This window comes from Rhodnius prolixus, unplaced genomic scaffold, assembly GCF_049639745.1.
Source record: "Rhodnius prolixus isolate KJV_2025 unplaced genomic scaffold, Rpr scaffold_1, whole genome shotgun sequence".
In the NCBI taxonomy this organism is placed as follows: domain Eukaryota; kingdom Metazoa; phylum Arthropoda; class Insecta; order Hemiptera; family Reduviidae; genus Rhodnius; species Rhodnius prolixus.
This window is the reverse complement of record NW_027411581.1, coordinates 65,462,408-65,480,037: the sequence shown is the minus strand read 5'-3', so window position 1 is coordinate 65,480,037 and position 17,630 is coordinate 65,462,408. Positions and strand designations below refer to the sequence as shown.

At 35.8% G+C, this 17,630-nt stretch overlaps 1 protein-coding gene and 1 long non-coding RNA gene across 4 annotated transcripts in view; both read right to left on the bottom strand.

Annotated features, from left to right (window-relative positions):
• Eip63E (cyclin dependent kinase Eip63E) overlaps nucleotides 1-17,630 on the bottom strand; it is a 237,518-nt gene that overhangs the window by 215,832 nt on the left and 4,056 nt on the right. For 2 of the 3 annotated variants that reach the window (XM_074112581.1, XM_074112580.1), the window contains exon 2: nucleotides 16,776-16,871. The exons of the other annotated variant lie outside the window; for it this stretch is intronic. In XM_074112581.1, coding sequence (XP_073968682.1) covers nucleotides 16,776-16,871 — 96 coding nt within the window. The remainder of the gene's footprint in view (nucleotides 1-16,775; nucleotides 16,872-17,630) is intronic. 3 annotated transcript variants of the gene reach the window in all.
• Nucleotides 11,612-16,757, bottom strand: LOC141446159 (uncharacterized). Its single transcript, XR_012453558.1, has 2 exons — nucleotides 12,350-16,757; nucleotides 11,612-12,256 (listed from the first exon to the last, which is right to left on the bottom strand). It is a non-coding gene; the product is annotated as an uncharacterized lncRNA (long non-coding RNA).

Genomic DNA, 17,630 nt, shown 5'->3' with positions numbered 1-17,630 from the left:
ACCCGCCATATTCAAATATAAATATAAAACTATTTCTTTATTTTATATTTACACTTAAATCTAGCGGGTTATATGGTAACAGCGAATCAGAATAACTTCGAATTCTTTATTTATTTCTTATTGGGGGGCTTCGCCCCCCACACCCCCTGATTTTTTCTTTTTGGGGGGCTTCGCCCCCATACCCCCCTCCTAACCTACCTAATCACCCTCAATTTTTTAATTTGTGTCACACCATTCATTACAATAATTACACAGAACAACAAAAAAGAAACTACCTTATTCTGTGGAGTCCTTTTCCTGAGGAGGGTATACTTGTCGAACTCCATTCTTACTCACACTACAATCATGCTTTAATTTAAAACAACCCGCAAATTTAAAACGCTCATACTCATAAAGTTACAAAAAAACGGCACCTCCGGTCACATACAGAACACTCGCGGGAACTATTAATACATTAAACAGAAAGCAGTTGCTATGCAGTATGTGTACTGCGCATGCGCGCTAAACATAAGCGTTACGAAATTCGCACCATCCGCACATTGGCGGGAGGTAGTTTTAATTTTCCCCGGTAGGTGCGCTGTACTTCCCACCCCCTAAAAATAAACAGGCCACGCCTCTGGGGCGCTATTCTAAAGATTAGCCAAAAATGTGTTATCAAGAAAATTTCCCAAATACTTGTAGCGGAGAGGCCACCTTCTCTGTGAAGTTATCGACACAACTGCTATCGATAGGCTAGGAAGGTTACAAAAGGTTACATGTATCAGAGTGCAGGCCTTGTCCAATGTTTACGTTGCAATACTCTTGACGGATAATAAGTTATAATAACACATCTTAAACTGTTATTATAGGAACTATTTTTATTATATCAATTTCATAAGTGTAACTTCAGTTGAAAAATTTTACTGGATACTGTTGCTTCAAGTAAGTACATAAGTACCAAATTAAGCATGAAATTCCTTGTGATTGTAAGATTTTCAGAATAAAAAAAAGTGTTCGCGCAAAACACTATCTTAGCAACTTATCTTTTTCACTGCTCTCAATTTGAGCTGCCAAATGAGCCCAACCCGTTACACTTGAAAATGTATTGCTGGTTATCTTGGGCTATAAATGTTTTTTAATAACTCACAAGTTGACGCGTCTTAAGTACAAGAAACAAAACAGATTAAGATACTATATAGTTCACAAGAACTTGATACATGGAAAAGGTAGTGGAACTAATAAAAGAATCAGTTTATTACTGGATACAAAAAAACCTGGATTAGTTTCCTCCTTGATCTAGAAGAGAGATTCCTTAAGGGAAACAGCATCCTTTAAATAAAGAATTTACAAAACAAATACTACTAAAAGATGAAACATTGTAACAACAAAGTTAATATTAGCAACAAAATGTCTAGCCTAGTATGAAGTGAGAACAAATTACTGGGACTCTAGTTAGAATGGGGAAAGAACAAGAGTCTTAAGAGAGACAGAAAATCTAGAAAGGAGATTGGAGATGATAAATTTCTATAATTCTCCTTACAGAAGAACAATGCTGTTGAAGGATGGACGAAGAAAGAGCAAACAAGAGAATACTCGCAAAGAGGTATAAAAAAAGGAGAGGAAAAGAAACGGACAATAGAAATGGACCATTCATTCAACGTCATCTTTGTGCACTCAGCTGGAGGATGTGAGGTTACATAGAGTGATCTATTACTAGCGTAAAAAGAAAAATCTCAGGATCTTCTTGGATAGATCACTTTGTTCTAACAATGTTGCATGAAGTCTGGTCCAATTAGGGACAATTAAAGAACTGTAACAGATCAACGAGTTTAAGGCATTTAAATCTCTATTTAAAATGGAAAAACGGAACATAATTATTTGTAAACAAAACGCTGTTCAATGTAGAATAGCAATTTTGTAGTGATAGGCACGCAAGGCTAACAAGAAGTTAACAGTAAGCGACTAACCCTGTTTGAAACGATGGAGGTTTCTGCTGTTCTGTTGGAACGAATCTAACAGTGATAGGGTGGAACTACGAAGAATTTTCTGTCTTTAGAAGAGCAGTGGAACAAAAGATTTCTTATAGAACATTTAGCCATAGTGAACGCAATGGAACAGGAAGACCAAATCTTGAAGTTGAAGATCTTGGTCAATAAGACAATGATAAGATTAATGAACAAAGAAGACCTTATTTATTTGTTATCTTTTTTTTTAATGTATATAACGAAGAATGTGATCAATATTTTTGCAGATAGTTCCAGCCAAATGCTCAGGAAAATTCAGGAACTTCTTGGATAAATCACTTTATCTAACAATGTTGCATGAAGTCAGGTCCAATTAGGAACAATTAAAGAACTGTAACAGATCTACGAGTTTAAGGCATTTAAAATGAAAACCGGAACATAATTATTTGTAAACAACAACGCTGTTGAATGAAGAACAGAAATTTTAAGAACAGGAGAATCAGAAGCATAGGTACCTATGGATCCAAGAGGATGCGAGCAGAATAGTTGCCATTGGGGCTGGATTTGCAGTAGTGTTCCAGACGGAGTTATGGAATAATAGAATGCTGCTAAGGTGAGGGGCTGGATGATCCTGGAGAGAGAATGAGTCTTCTCTGATAGTCAAGCTGCCCTTCTCTGATAGTCAAGCTGGACACCAGCTAACAGGAGAATGCCAAGAAGATACCTTGACCATCTTGGTCAGAGGGAAGAATGAAGACTTTTCTGTATCCTTGGACATTTAGAGAGACTGAGACTACACCTGCAAGAGAACGTCCTGGCATATCATCCTGTGGACCTGAACCTGCTTTGCCAATCTCTCTATTTATCTTCACACATTTATGTATGCAGAACGCTGGACTAGTAATGCTTCCTCAATTTTAACTAAGTTTTGTATAAATTCAAAATGCCTTAGAATAGTCTTTGTGAGATCACCACGAGGAGTCTTTTAAAAGACAGCGTTTAAAAAGTTAAATCTTAAATAATAGCGCAGATAACCCGGAGTTCTACTAGGATGGATAATTTGCAGTTAGATAATACCATAGGATATATCTAAACGTTTAGAAATAAAGGAAACTCAGGATAATGAGTAGATTTATTTAAAGGAAAGCCCCCTCACCATGGACAGTTCCTGGACACATTTATTTACTGTTACATCTTCCTACATCCTAGCTGCACCCGCCTCCACGCTTTCGCTTCCACTAAACCACCGCCTTCTTGGTTGGCCAAGTTAAGCTTAATTAACTAGAAATTTATTTAAATTCTTATATTTTATCTCCTCCCATTATTCTAACAGTTTTAATTACTGCTCCTTAAATTTATCTACACAACCAGGTGGACATTCTAACTGGTTAATTATAAAAACTAATATTACGCAAGAATTTAAAACCAGTTTCAAAATGGTTGCCATTATAAACTACGTAATGCCTTTGAAGTGTTTTATGCGAAGCTAAGATGTATTGTTGGTTTAGTGGGTTCGATTCCCCCATGTCTAGGCCTTGGATTTTATTTAATGGTTAATAAAAGAAATTTATAGTAAATTATGTTAGGCAGTTATAGGCTAGACCCGTAATGCTAAGATGTATTGTTGGTTTAGTGGGTTCGATTCCCCCGGTCTAGGCCTTGGATTTTGTTATTTAATGGTTGATATGAAAAATTAGCAGTAAAGTATGTTAGCCAGTCGCCTCAGGACACAACACCTAATTAGGTAGCTAGGACGTAAAGCTTGCCTTAAAAAATAGGCATTACTTTACTTTTACTTTTTGCTACCAGATGTAGTATATCGATCGTGACAAATTTACGATAATCACATTTTACCGGAAGTACACAGGTTTTTAAAACAAAGTACCCCCTCTCTCTCATTCTCTTTCAAATATTCTCAACCTTCTCCATGTATAACAGTCCTCTACATACGAGTTCCGCCACGGCACACTAGAGTGCTATGTTTGGCGGAAGATTTGCTATGAATCGGTAATAGCACTTAGAAAGAATTATAATTTTGAGCTACTTTGTTCACCATGCTTGCAGATCGTGCAAAAGCATTACTTCTGGCGGAAAGTCATTTCTCGATCGCACTACTTCCTCTTGTAGGAGAGAGTGAATCTATATTATTTTATTTTTTTTTCCAAGACCCATTCTTCTTATTTTGGTGAATTTGATGGTACACTAATCTAATTAAAAATATACAAACTGATCTGCCATTAACAAAAAAAAAAAAACTACTCAACGTCTTTAATATCTTAAGAAAATTAAACTAGATTGGAAATAAGAATCCAAGAAAACAATAGAAATCTGGGGGTATATTGGCTAAAATGAAATCTAAACTACTGAATAGAATTTAACGGGCGAAATGGTACACTCACAAATAGAATCTCAGAATCTAATTTACTCAAGATCTTCTTTTATGTTATCTTTTTGTGGATGCTGTGAGAGATTCAATTGGGAGATGTTCTGGGAAAAAGAAAGAAAGACCGGAAATAAAAAAAAAAACAGTTTGTATTTCTGTGAAACTATTTCTTTATTGGCGAATAAAATCAACGATAGTTTCGAGCACTGTTAACCTTAATTTTATTTTCAACTTCTGAGGCACATTAGTATTTTAATTATAGTAAATAATTAATAGAATAGAATAAAGATTTATTAAAATAAAAATACATACAAATAAATAAATGAAGCGTAATGTACAAAACATTATAACCTTCAAAACCGTGCTAGTAGGAAGGTTATGATGAGCAGGTTAAGAATAAGTCTGCTACAGCCACATTCCATGAAGTAGTTAAAAAGAATAGAGATGTAGAATAAAGTAATTGCTCTTTTTTCCAAAGGATGAAAATGTCTTTTCAGTTTCCGCACAAATCTAAAAAACATTCATGGGCTTCTTTTGAGCTTCTAAGAAAAAAATAAAAAAAAATCTAAGAGGCCAGCAGCTGGATTCGAACCCGGGACCTCCGGGGTTGGAATCCACTTAGCTAATCCATTCCTTCATCTCGTTTACTATTATCCATTTCTCATGGCTTAGTCTAGACCAATGTTTTCAATAACTCACATGTTGACGCGTCTTAAGTACAAGAAACAAAACAGATTAAGATACGATCGTACTGTATAGTTCGCAAGAACCTGATACATGAAAAAGGTAGTGGAACTATTAAAAGAATAAGTTTATGACTGGGTACAAAAAACCTGGATTAGTTTCCTCCTTGATCTAGAAGAGAGATTCCTTAAGGGAAACAGCATCCTTTAAATAGAGAATTTACAAAACAAATACTACTAAAAGATGAAACATTGTAACAACAAAGTTAATATTAGCAACAAACTGTCTAGCCTAGTTTGAAGTGAGAACAAATTACAGGGACTCTAGTTAGAATGGAGAAAGAACTAAGGGAGACAGAAAATCTAGAAAGGAGATTGGAGATGATAAATTTCTATAATTCTCCTTACAGAAGAACAATGCTGTTGAAGGATGGACGAAGAAAGAGCAAACAAGAGAATACTCGCAAAGAGGTATAAAAAAAAAGGAGAGGAAAAGAAACGGACAATAGAAATGGACCATTCATTCAACGTCATCTTTGTGCACTCAGCTGGAGGATGTGAGGTTATGTTAGGTTACATAGAGTGATCTATTACGAGCGTAAAAAGAAAAATTCAGGAACTTCTTGGAAAAATCACTTTTTGTAAAAACTATGTTACATGAAGTCAGGTCCAATTAGGAACAATTAAAGAACTGGACGAGATCTACGAGTTTAAGGTTTTTAAATCTCTATTTAAAATGGAGAACGGAACATAATTATTATGACCAGGGACCATTTTAATATTTTTATTGTTAGCAGGGACCACAAGGTTCAATATACCACAATAAACTACTTTTAAAATTTAAAAATAAACTTCAATTAACATTGTGATTATGTTTTCAGTTTGTTATATTTTGCATTTTCTTTAACAAGATGGATAATCCTGGGATTGATGAGATTGCTCAAAGCACATCATCATTTGCTTTTAGTCGACTCCTGGACTTGTTTTAGGCGCTCGACGTCCCCATTCAACGTGCCGTCACATGTCAAATAAATATATTATTATTTTAAAAATATAAAGTGTTTCCCGGAACCATATTTTAGTTCTTGCGGACCACAGGTTGGGAACCACTGGTCTAGACGATCACAAAAAAAAAGAAAAAAAAAGTCAACTACCGATTACGAGGGGGTACCCAAAAATAACCGGAATTGCGTTGCCGCGCATGGAGCTTATGTAGTACGCATTTCTGCCGCTAGACGTGTATAGCGCAATTCCTTGCCAGTTCAGTCCTGCCTGTGTTGTCTGCCTGGCTTGTTCTGTTCATCTGCAGTGATTGTTTTTACCACCGCTGTTTTGTTCTTTTTTCGTTTTTTATGATGGCAAGTTTAAGTGAACAACGTGCAGCTCTGAAATTTTGTTTTCTACTCGGCAAAAATGCTGCTGAAAGTGTTTTAATGTTGAAAACAGCTTACAAAGATGACGCTATGGGAAAAACTCAAGTATACGAGTGGTTTACTCGGTTTAAAAATGGCGACATGTCGATTGATGACAAACCTCGTTCTGGACGTCCATCAACTGCTCGAATCGACGAAAATGTTGAAAAAATTCGAGAGCTGGTGTTCACAGACCGTCGATAGACAATTGATCAACTGTCAGAGAGTAGTGGGTTATCTTGGAGCTCGGTTCAGCGAATTTTAACGGAAGATTTGGGGATGAAAAGGGTTGCTGCCAAGTTTGTTCCTCGAGTTCTGACTGACAATCAAAAAGAACATCGAGTTGAAACATGTCGTGCTTTGAAACAACAGCTTGAAACTGATCCAGACTTTCTGTCAAAGGTCATTACTGGTGATGAGTCATGGTGCTATGGTTATGACCCAGAAACAAAGCAACAGTCGAGCCAATGGAAGACGTCATCTTCACCCCGACCAAAATAATGTCGTCAAGTCAAGTCAAACATCAAAACAACGCTGATTTGCTTTTTTGATGCCAAAGGCGTAGTCCATTTAGAGTTTGTCCCCCCAGGTCAGACCGTCAATCAAACCTTGTATTTGGAAGTTTTGAAAAGATTGCGCAATAGTGTTCGCCAAAAAAGACCCGATTTGTGGCAAACAGGAGACTGGTTCTCCAACCACGACAATGCACCTGCACACACAGCCATCTCTGTTACACAGTTTTTGGCTAAAAATGGCATGGTTCCGCTGCCCCACGCACCTTACTCGCCTGACCTGGCTCCGTGCGACTTTTTCTTATTTCCACGCATGAAAAAGGGCATGAAAGGTCACCGATTTGACAACATTGAAGAGGTCAAGAAAAAAACGAAGAAGGAGCTGTCAGCCATTTCTAAAGATGACTACAAAAAATGTTTCGAACAGTGGAAGCACCGGTGGGACAAATGTATTAGTTGTAATGGAGAGTATTTTGAAGGGGATAAGGTTGTTCTGTAAAAAATTTGTAAATAAATAGCTTTTAAAAAATAATTCCGGTTTTTTTTGGGTACCCCCTCGTATGTCTCGGTGGACAGGAGTGGAAGCACATATTCTCTTACTCTCTTACTTACAAACCCATGTTCATGACCACAACACCAACAACCACTCCCCCTGATAAGTAAAAATATAACTTGGGATTTAGCAACATTTAATAAAATCGAGTTTTATTTTACAGAAAGGTAATTCAGAATTTCAGCGAATGTAACATATTTCTACTTGAAGCTAAGTGGTGGTAAGTAGTTAAGGTTATATTACGAGAATGTTAACTATTCTCAGCTGTTTGTCTGTACATCTGTTTAAAAAAAAAGGAAGTTACGTTTAAATACTCGTAGAAGGAAACAATGTGAAGAATATCCGCTATGTTAATTATGGTTCGCAATTAAATGTTTACCACAATTAGAATGTTCGGTTGGGGGGCTTAGAAACACCCCCACCCCATGGCCGCTAATTTGTCGCCCATAAATACATGGCCAACTTTAGGCAGAATACTTGAACAGAGTGGTGTGGGCGGAGGCGGTAGTTGAACCCTGTGGCAGCTGAATTGAGTCATTCAACATTTCTGATATTAGATACGACACGTGTCGGAGTTCGCTACCGCCTCCGTGATTGTGTGTGTGCCCTTCCATTCAATATTGGGATTTAGTCAAGAGATCTTTGACCTTCCGCCGCCTCCCCTTCTCTTCCGGCACCGCTCACCTCAGGGCCCCTTAATCTCACGGAGTACTTCTCTTCAGTATTTTCAGCAAGAGATTTTCACTTGATTTTAGCCAATAAAATGAGAAATTGTATTAAACTGAATTCCACGAGCCTTTTATCTTTTGTATAACTTTATATTAAAGAAAATATTTCGCTCGGAGAAATTATTTTATCGAAAAATTTTGGCGTTAGAAAAACTACTGGGAAAACTCAAAACGATTTTTCTCTGACTGCAGTTTACTTCATTAAATTTTCTTGAAACTTCAAGCGAAAAACAAAAATCCATTCACGAAACTGAAAACTTAATAAAGTATAGCCCTAAGAGCCGAATAAGTTAGAGAGTTAAGCACAGTATAAAATGAATCAAACGGACTTCAAGCACAGCCAACTCCTCCCAGCCTGGTGTGAATCAGAAAATCAATATTGTCTAGCTGCAATTGCAGTAATCAATGCAACAACAATACAATGCCTTCAAGCACTTTCAAACACTGCAAAATCGATTGTTAAAACACATCGACTAATGTACTACACACTTGACCAAAAACAAAATATCTACCAATAATTACAATTAAACGTAACTCCTACACAGAGTCATTCATAAGAACTATTGTTCTCTAAAAGTTTTAATGATTCTAACGAAATTGTAAAATTAAACTAAATTCTTTTAATTTCGTTATTTTTATCTTCTCATTTTTAATCAACGTCTAAATAAGTGACTAGAGTGAAGGAACTTGACTTAAGTCAAGAAAGAGAATGCTACGAGAGGCGCTGGTGGGGTTTCTAGAACCATACTCTGGATATAAGGTTATTTCTCCCGATAATCAGGCTGTCCTATAAGCTCTAGCTGAACTACAGCTGGGGGAGTAAGTAAGCAACAAACATGGTGTTGACCATCTAACTCAGGGAAGAATGTTGTAAGACTTCATCTGGATTCCTGGACGTTCGGGAATTGAGGGCGTTGAAGGGTTTTTATCAACAAGAAAGAGACTGTCTAGACTGTGGTAAGACGCGCCCATAGGATTGGCTAAAGAGAAAGCCGTGAGTATTCACATCTGATTGGTTCGTGTTCAGTAAAAAGTTGTACTTTAAAAATCTTCCCTAATTCCAATTGCCCTAAATGTATTATCAGTTCTCCTCAATTTATATAAATGATTTTATATTGAATAGCATTCATTGGTGTGATCATTTTATGTAAAAGCAGATTTCCAGCCAGAAGTGGCCTACAGGAATAGCTCGCGGTAACTGTGACTGTGACATGGTAGTTAGTGGTAGCGGATGGATCTCACGAATTGGAAGCAGTATAGCCAGACCACATCACATGGACTCCACCCAATCCTCGGCTGCTGTTCTAGAGCCATTAAATCACCCGTTTAGGCGCCTCCTATTTGCGACAGTTATCTGCAATTAATTCTATCATTACATCGATAATCACCACGGCCTTCTAGATTACTGCTACCTCCCTCCATACTTCATGTACTACTAAATCCTAACCGCACACATCTATATGCAAAATATTTGTAATCCATAAATTTCAATCAACTTCCTGCTGTAGCTGTTCCTATTTTGGGTTTAGGTCGATCGTAGAGAAATATTAAAGATTAATTAACTTCCGGTTTTGTCAAACATTATGGAGGGAAGCTTTCAAGTAAATCCAAACAAAACGAAATAAATTTACTGTGAACATACATACAAACAACGCTCTCTTACGAGGTGTGGATATTAAATAAAGAGACTATTGCTGTAAAACATTTTATTTTAAATTTAAACATATTTAGTTATTATCACCTTCAATATATACGCCTCCCCTATCCCTACAACGCTCCATGCAGGATTTACCATTGTTCCAAGCAGTGCTGGAAGTCTTATTCTGTGATCTCCTGCATGACGCGTGCCGCTTTTTCTTTCACAGCTTCAATGGCCTGAGAAATCGTATTCCTTTTAATGGCAGATTTGACTTTGGGGGAACAGATAAAAGTCACATGGGGCGGCCAGGTCAGGCGAAGAAAGCGGATGGCCTAAAACTAGCTAGAAACGTCGTCTTGACAGACGAATGCGGTGTGAGCCGGCACGTTGTCTAGATGGAGAGAACCCGTGACTTTTTCTTCCACATGTCGGGTCGTTTTTTCCTTACTCTTTCACGGAGTTAAGCAATCACCACAGTGGTAGTAATGTTGATTAATTATAATCAATATTTTCATCCATTTTTGGACGCGGGAAGGATGACCCGGGCGGTCATCATCTCCGAAGTCTTCTCGGCCATCTTGGAAACGCTTGAACCACTCAGAAAACTTGTGCACGTAATACAACATTCATCGCCATAAACTTCTTTTAATAAAAACATAAGTTCCAGTAGCGGTTTTACCCAAGTTTTGATGTGATAATTCCACGACAATACGTTTGCTCTTCTACATGTTTAGTATCATGTTTCCGGCAAAACGAAACTAACACCTCTAGTACACAAACGACGGTTCCGGTCAGACAGATTTCTCTAAAAAACACGTGAGACGCTGCAATCGAAAGAGAAAAGGCTTTACGCTGCACAGCTGTCGGTCGTTAGGATATGGCGGATGTATAGTTCTTCTGTAGCAGCATCAGTCTCGTTATTTAATAGCCACCCCACCGTATTGTAATTTCCAAAATTCGTATATAAAAAATTAGATTGAAATTTAGAGTTTCAAAACATAATACTAACGCATACTCCCATTATATTGTTTTTAAGGTAGTATACTACAATGAAGTGATACTAGGCGGAAGTCTATCCCAAATCCGCCCCTTCCTTCAAAACTACTCCAAAAATTAGTTCCCCTTGAAAACAAAAAATATTAAAGTAAAATTTCCAAAATCCACGTGCTTGCAGTGAAAATATGCAATTTAGAAATAATTAGAGAAACCAATTACAAGAAAAATCTCTAGAGAAAATTAACGTTAATCAGTAAATGAACATTTCCGGTTGGTTGGTTGATTTCCTTAAAAAAAAAAAAAAAAATGAAAATCGTAAGAGTCATTTCTGGGGGGGGGGAGAGGGAAGTCTACAATCAATCACTTCCGGTTGAAATGATTTCTTTCGCTAAGTTACTATCAGCATCCGTGAGTACATTCAAATAAAATATTATGTCATACGAGTTTCCTGTTTGTTTTCGTTCTTGAGCTAGAGTGTACACGCACTTACAAACATATTTTTTTTTATAGAAAATTTAACATTATTGTCAAATTGTCATATTTTTTTTTTGTTAAGAGAAAATAGAAAAAATTTTCTTTTTAATGAGTAGGGAAATTCAGTTTTGTCCCGATAAAGTACGCTAAGCAAGCTTGGTTTATAAATTTTTATCTCACTACGTCTTTCTATTGGACAATATTTAGTTGTTGACAATTTAATTGAATTCTAGAGGGATGTAGGCAGTGTGTTGCTTCAATGCTTTTTTCTTTTTTTTCTTTTTAAAGTTGATATATTTTATATTTTCCACTTAAATTTTCATTTAGACGTCATTCTCACTCTCTAGTCAGTGAACTTTCGTCATTCAATCACGTTATATTTACTTTCTAGGGATTTTTTTTTTTTTTTCTGTACCGGGGTTGGCAACATTGTAACCAACCTTTACCACCATGCGGCTTGCTTATTAATTTCATGGAGGTTATGTATGTAAAACAAAGCCTTCAGAATTTATTTCTCCAGAATCTAGATGGCACTGCTGTTTGTTCTATCAGCTGGCACTACTAACCATTTCGTTATTATTATGCTGAAATAAAAGGAAACTATGGAGAGCATGAAAGGATGCTGTTTTTTTTTTTTTTTTTAAAAAATCTCTTTAACCAAAAAATAAATAGTTTTTTTACAAGAGTCATTAAAAGACAAAAGTTTAGGCCAATTTAGTACCTAAGTTTAATTTATGAATAATAATTTGGGGGGGGGGGGGGCGTAACGCTTGTGGCTCTTTTTCAGTGTAAAGATTGGTATGTCTTCTGAAAATTACGACTGAAGTTGGTAATAATGTTTTCTTTTATTTTGGTTCATTGAAAACGAAGAACGAATATTCTAGAACAGATTTATTTACTTCATTTCCTCGGGTTCTCCTCTTTTCTAATTGGCTGCAACATAGAAAACGGATCATGTTGTGATTGAAGTTAGTAAGTTAGCCGATCTAAGTAGAAGAGAGAGATGCTGGGGGCAACTTGACTAACCTTGACCAGATTGCTCTAGTTGGTTGTGATCTATTGGCAAAGTTCCTCTCATCTCGTTCTTTGGACCATCACCAAATTTCTTTCTCCGTCCTTCCTCTTCTCTGATGCCAGATGCAGCATCATTTTCTGACTCAGGCCAACACTATCATATCTAGAATCGCACAGCAGGTGAAGTACGCTGCCAACTATTCGCATCTTTGATCTACATAACCATTACACTTTACTCTGGCTATTTACTGTTTGTTTATTTCTTTTTTTTCTAGGTTACAAAAGTAATGCGAGCATTTTAAATTTTCTTAATGGAGTTTTCTTTCACAGGAAATATCAGTTTGAGGCTTCCTGAGTGAAATAGCTAAGATGTATTGTTGGTTTAGTGGGTTCGATTCCCAGTGTGTTTGTCTTGGATTTTATTTAACGGTTAATATGAGAAATTTACAGTAAAGTATGTTTGCTAGTCGCCTCCGTCCACGATACCTAATTGGTAGTTGGACGTTTAGCCCCGCCTGAAAAAATAGGCAATTACTTTACTTTACTTTTACTTTAAATATAAAAGGTTTAATCAAAACGAATAAACAAAAGAAAAAAAAGCATCTAAAAAAAAGCGCAAATGCGGAAGTCAGTACTTCCGGTGGTGAGATTACCGTCACTGAGAGTCGCCCGGTGGATCTTGATCGAAACATAAAGCTTCAGCTTCCTGCGGCCTTGAGATTCATTTTTCACACACACACTCAGATTCAGAGAATCACAAAACGGCCATTTCCGGTGGAAATTCCCAAATCTAAAATATGACGTCATCGCAACAATTCTCTCACCCAGTAAGAGAAAGTAAAAAATAAAATAAAAATATTTCTCCCCAATCCTGCTAGAGACTGGGGTCCCAGAACTAGAAGAAGACCAGTAGCTGTACTCCTGCGGGACTAGCTGTATTAGGGAACACTGCTCCTGAGTTCCAATATGTAGGAGCGAGTATGTGAGGAGCAGGTCGATAAGGCCCACTATTGCTGACCCACTTTAGGCAAAGGCACCATTCTTCCTCCTCATCCCAGCTTCCCTTTACAGCTTCTTTTCCAACCCGACACTCTTCTACTCTTACAATATTTTATTTCTTTTTTTACGTTGGATTTATTTCTTAGTAAGAAATAAGTTTGTCCATCTTGTTGCAAAATAAATTAAATTAAATTATAAATATTTAGAGGAATTTAGATAATAACAATTATGTAAGTAAATAAAAATTAAAGTAATTGCCTATTATTTCAGGCGAGCTTTACGTCCAACTACCCAATTAGGTGTCGTGTACGAAGACAACTGGCAAACATACTTTACTATAAATTTCTCATATTAACCATTAAATAAAATCCAAGGCCTAACCGAGAGAATCGAACCCACTAAACCAACAATACATCTTAGCATTGCGGGTCTAGCCTATAACCGCCTAACATACTTTACTATAAATTTCTCATATTAACCATTAAATAAAATCCAATGCCTATACCAGGGGAATCGAACCCACTAAACCAACAATACATCTTAGCATTGCGGGTCTAGTCTCTTAACCGCTCGGCTATAGTGGCGCCACATTATTAAGTAGAATCACTAGACAAAAATAAAGAAGTTCCATTTCTAAAAATTTAGTTCATCACAGAATTTTCATAATTTTTTCACAATCATGATGTTCGACTACAACAACATTCTCAAGTCCTGTTTGTTAAAAATCATCCTCAAAGTCCATTCAATAAGACTCAAAAACTAAATGACTACTCATCAAAAAAAAAAAAAGATACATGAACAAATAATTCCTGTTAAATTGTAAATCTGAAGTATCTGCAGCATCACTAAAACTTTCTATAAATAGTGATAACAGAAAGAAATGTAAGAAATAACGAAATTATTAATAATTTATTACGTTGCATTAAAATATTCAAAATTGTGTTTTATGTAAACAAAAAATGTTACCAACTAAGTTGTAAGTAGAGAAATAATTTATTACACAGTGCTTAACAAAAACGATCCCTGGACTTAACTGTTGTGCTTCAGAGAGAAGAATTTAATAAATGTAATGGAAGTTCTATTATGGGCCAACTTATTATGTCGCGGGTGCAAAAAAGAACGACGTGTAGCACAAAAATTAATAATAAAATAGAGAACAGAACAGCTGGCCGCAAACGGCTGTGAAAATAAAACTCAAATAACGAGAATTGGAACATTTAGTTTTAAAAAAAATGAGTACAATAGGCAATGCTAGAAAAAATTAAGTTTCGTTTATAGATGGGTTTCGCATCTATTGCATTACTGTTTCCTTTCTCTGAGAAGGAAGTAATTAAAACTCCTTATTTGGGTATCTTTTCTTTACAGGCAACTTTCGGTATCTCCCAGTTTCGCAACAGAGGCCTAAGAAACTTTTCTCATAATATCTCACAATGTTTTTGACATGGCAAAATTCTGTTTTTTACACTAATACCAATCGATGATGTTATTTCATGAGATGGTTAAAGTCATTGAATGAAAATAACTTCAACAAGAAAGACATTCAACAATAGTCCAACATAGTATTGTGCTTCACTCATAGATGGCATTAGACATAGTTAAAGCTGGCTTTAAAATACGGACAAGATATTTATTAGATGATAATCCAACATAGTATTGCGTTTCACTCTTAGATGGCATTAGACATAGTTAAAGCCAGCTAAGGTCATTGAATGAAAATACCTTCAACTAGAAAGTCATACATTCAACAATAGTCCTGCATAGTATTGTGCTTCACTTATAGATGACATTAGACATAGTTAAAGCCGGCTAAAGTCATTAAATGAAAATACCTTCAACAAGAAAGTCATTTGGTTATAGTCCAACTTAGTATTGTGCTTCACTCATAGATGGCATTAGACATAGTTAAAGCTGGCTTTAAAATACGGACAAGATATTTATTAGATGATAATCCAACATAGTATTGCGTTTCACTCTTAGATGGCATTAGACATAGTTAAAGCCAGCTAAGGTCATTGAATGAAAATACCTTCAACTAGAAAGTCATACATTCAACAATAGTCTGCATAGTATTGTGCTTCACTTATAGATGACATTAGACATAGTTAAAGCCGGCTAAAGTCATTAAATGAAAATACCTTCAACAAGAAAGTCATTTGGTTATAGTCCAACTTAGTATTGTGCTTCACTCATAGATGGCATTAGACATAGTTAAAGCCGGCTAAAGTCACTGAATTAAAAAACGCACAACAAGAAAGTCATTCAACAATAGTTCAACATAGTATTGCGTTTCACTCATAGATGGCATTAGACATAATAAAAGCTGGCTTTAAAATACGGACAAAATATTTATTAAATGATAGTCCAACATAGTATTGCGTTTTGTAACAAGTTGACAATTAATTTGTGGATCTTGAAGTATTATTATGAAACATCATTATTTGGTTTTTATTAAACTACTCGTAGTTAAAAAAAAAATCAACGCCATATAAAACTTTTAGTTTTAAAGTTAAAGTTGCATACTCTGTTGATAAAGACAGATATATCAATTGATCTGAAGTGTCCATTAGGTAAATCTAGCGGTAACGAAACAGATCTGCGCTTTTCCTTTCTCAGTTACGTCATCACATAAATAAGTAAGTTGGCATAGTAACCAATCTGGCCACAGAAAGTACATATTAACTTGATTTAAGGTAGATTAAACTACAGAACAACTTCTCTAAAATCATAATTACATTCATCTGTTCAAAATATCCAAACTTATGCTTTTTAAAAAAAAATCACAATGCTTTTAACTACTAAATAGAATACTTCATTTTACTACTCAGAAAATTTGTTAATGTTTATATTAGAAAATGAAATTTTCAATTAAAATAAATATTTCTATACTAATAGACAAGAGAAAAAAAATCGTAGAATCATAAAAGATGTCAACTAAAATGAAAACATATCAGCGACCGAGAATGAAAATGGATTCCATGAGAAAAGTGGGTCCAAAATATGTTGAAGAAAATAGCCAAAACTTGGAAATTGACGTCACATTTTCTTGTTAGCCAAAAAAAATGGGGCGGGGGCTTTATTAAAAAAAATTCAGGCGCATTCAAAAAAAAAAAACAAACAGGAAGTAAAAAAAATAAATGAAGCGTGATATTACGCACATGCGGTGGTGCCCGCGCGTATTTAGAAAAAAAAACTTACGTCCATTAACAATAAAACAAAACACGTGCTTTATAATGGGAGAAGGCGATTGATGTTTCGTGTAATTCATTATAAAAAATAAATAAAAGTAAGTATTTAAAAGCAATTGTCTAAACTCTAAGTTGTGAGTATTTATTTATAGTACGTGCAATCTACAATTTGTATTATTTATTAATTTATTTTTTTTACTTTTTTTTTTAAAAAAATAAAGAGTTTTTATAAAAAAAAAATTATTTCAAGCTACCTGCTACACAGGAAGCTCCTTCTGAGAATGCGTCACGTACTCTGACAGGCGACAGACCGACTACGGGAAACTCCCAATGCTCACTCCACTTGGAGTCTGAAAAATTCATTGAACACGTTTGAGAGAGAGGAAGGAAATGTGTATAGCGGAAGTGGACTATTAGGAAAATTAAGAAGCGTATAAAAAGAAGGTAATTTTTTTTTTTTTTGGTAAAGAATCTAACTACATTAAACAAAAAAAAACTAAAAAAGAAATCAATATACGAGATCTGTAAATTAAGTAATGAGACTGATTTTTTTTATTCAAAAAGAATTACAATATTGTCACCTTCAAAATAACTTCCTTCTGAAGACAAACACAGCGCTGGAGACGTTTCTTCCCATTCCTCATAGCAGTGCTCGAACTCCTGGATACTGGAATAGCCTTCAGCTGGTCTCGTTTACAGCCGTTTGAATGTTTTCCGACTGTCCCGACATGAGTTCCCTTGAGGTGATTTTCCCAACTTCGGGAAGAGAAAAAAGTCAGGCGAATAAGGGAGGCTGGAGGAGCCACAGGAATCTTTTTCTACTGGCCAAAAACTCTGGTTTATTGTGACAAGGAGCATTATCGTGATGCAACCACCCAGTTGTTCTTGGATGTTTGGACTCGTCCACAAAGAGTTTCTACCTTAAGGTCAAACGGTCCTTGAATCAACACTTTTACCCGAGAGGTTCTTGAAAAAAAAAAACTTCGAAAAAGGGTCCATTCGTATGAGACCAAAAACATCAAGAACAAGTGGGTGTTGCATCACGATAAACCAGAGTTTTTGGCCAGTTAGAAAACATACCTATGGCTCCTCCAGCTTCCTTATTCGCC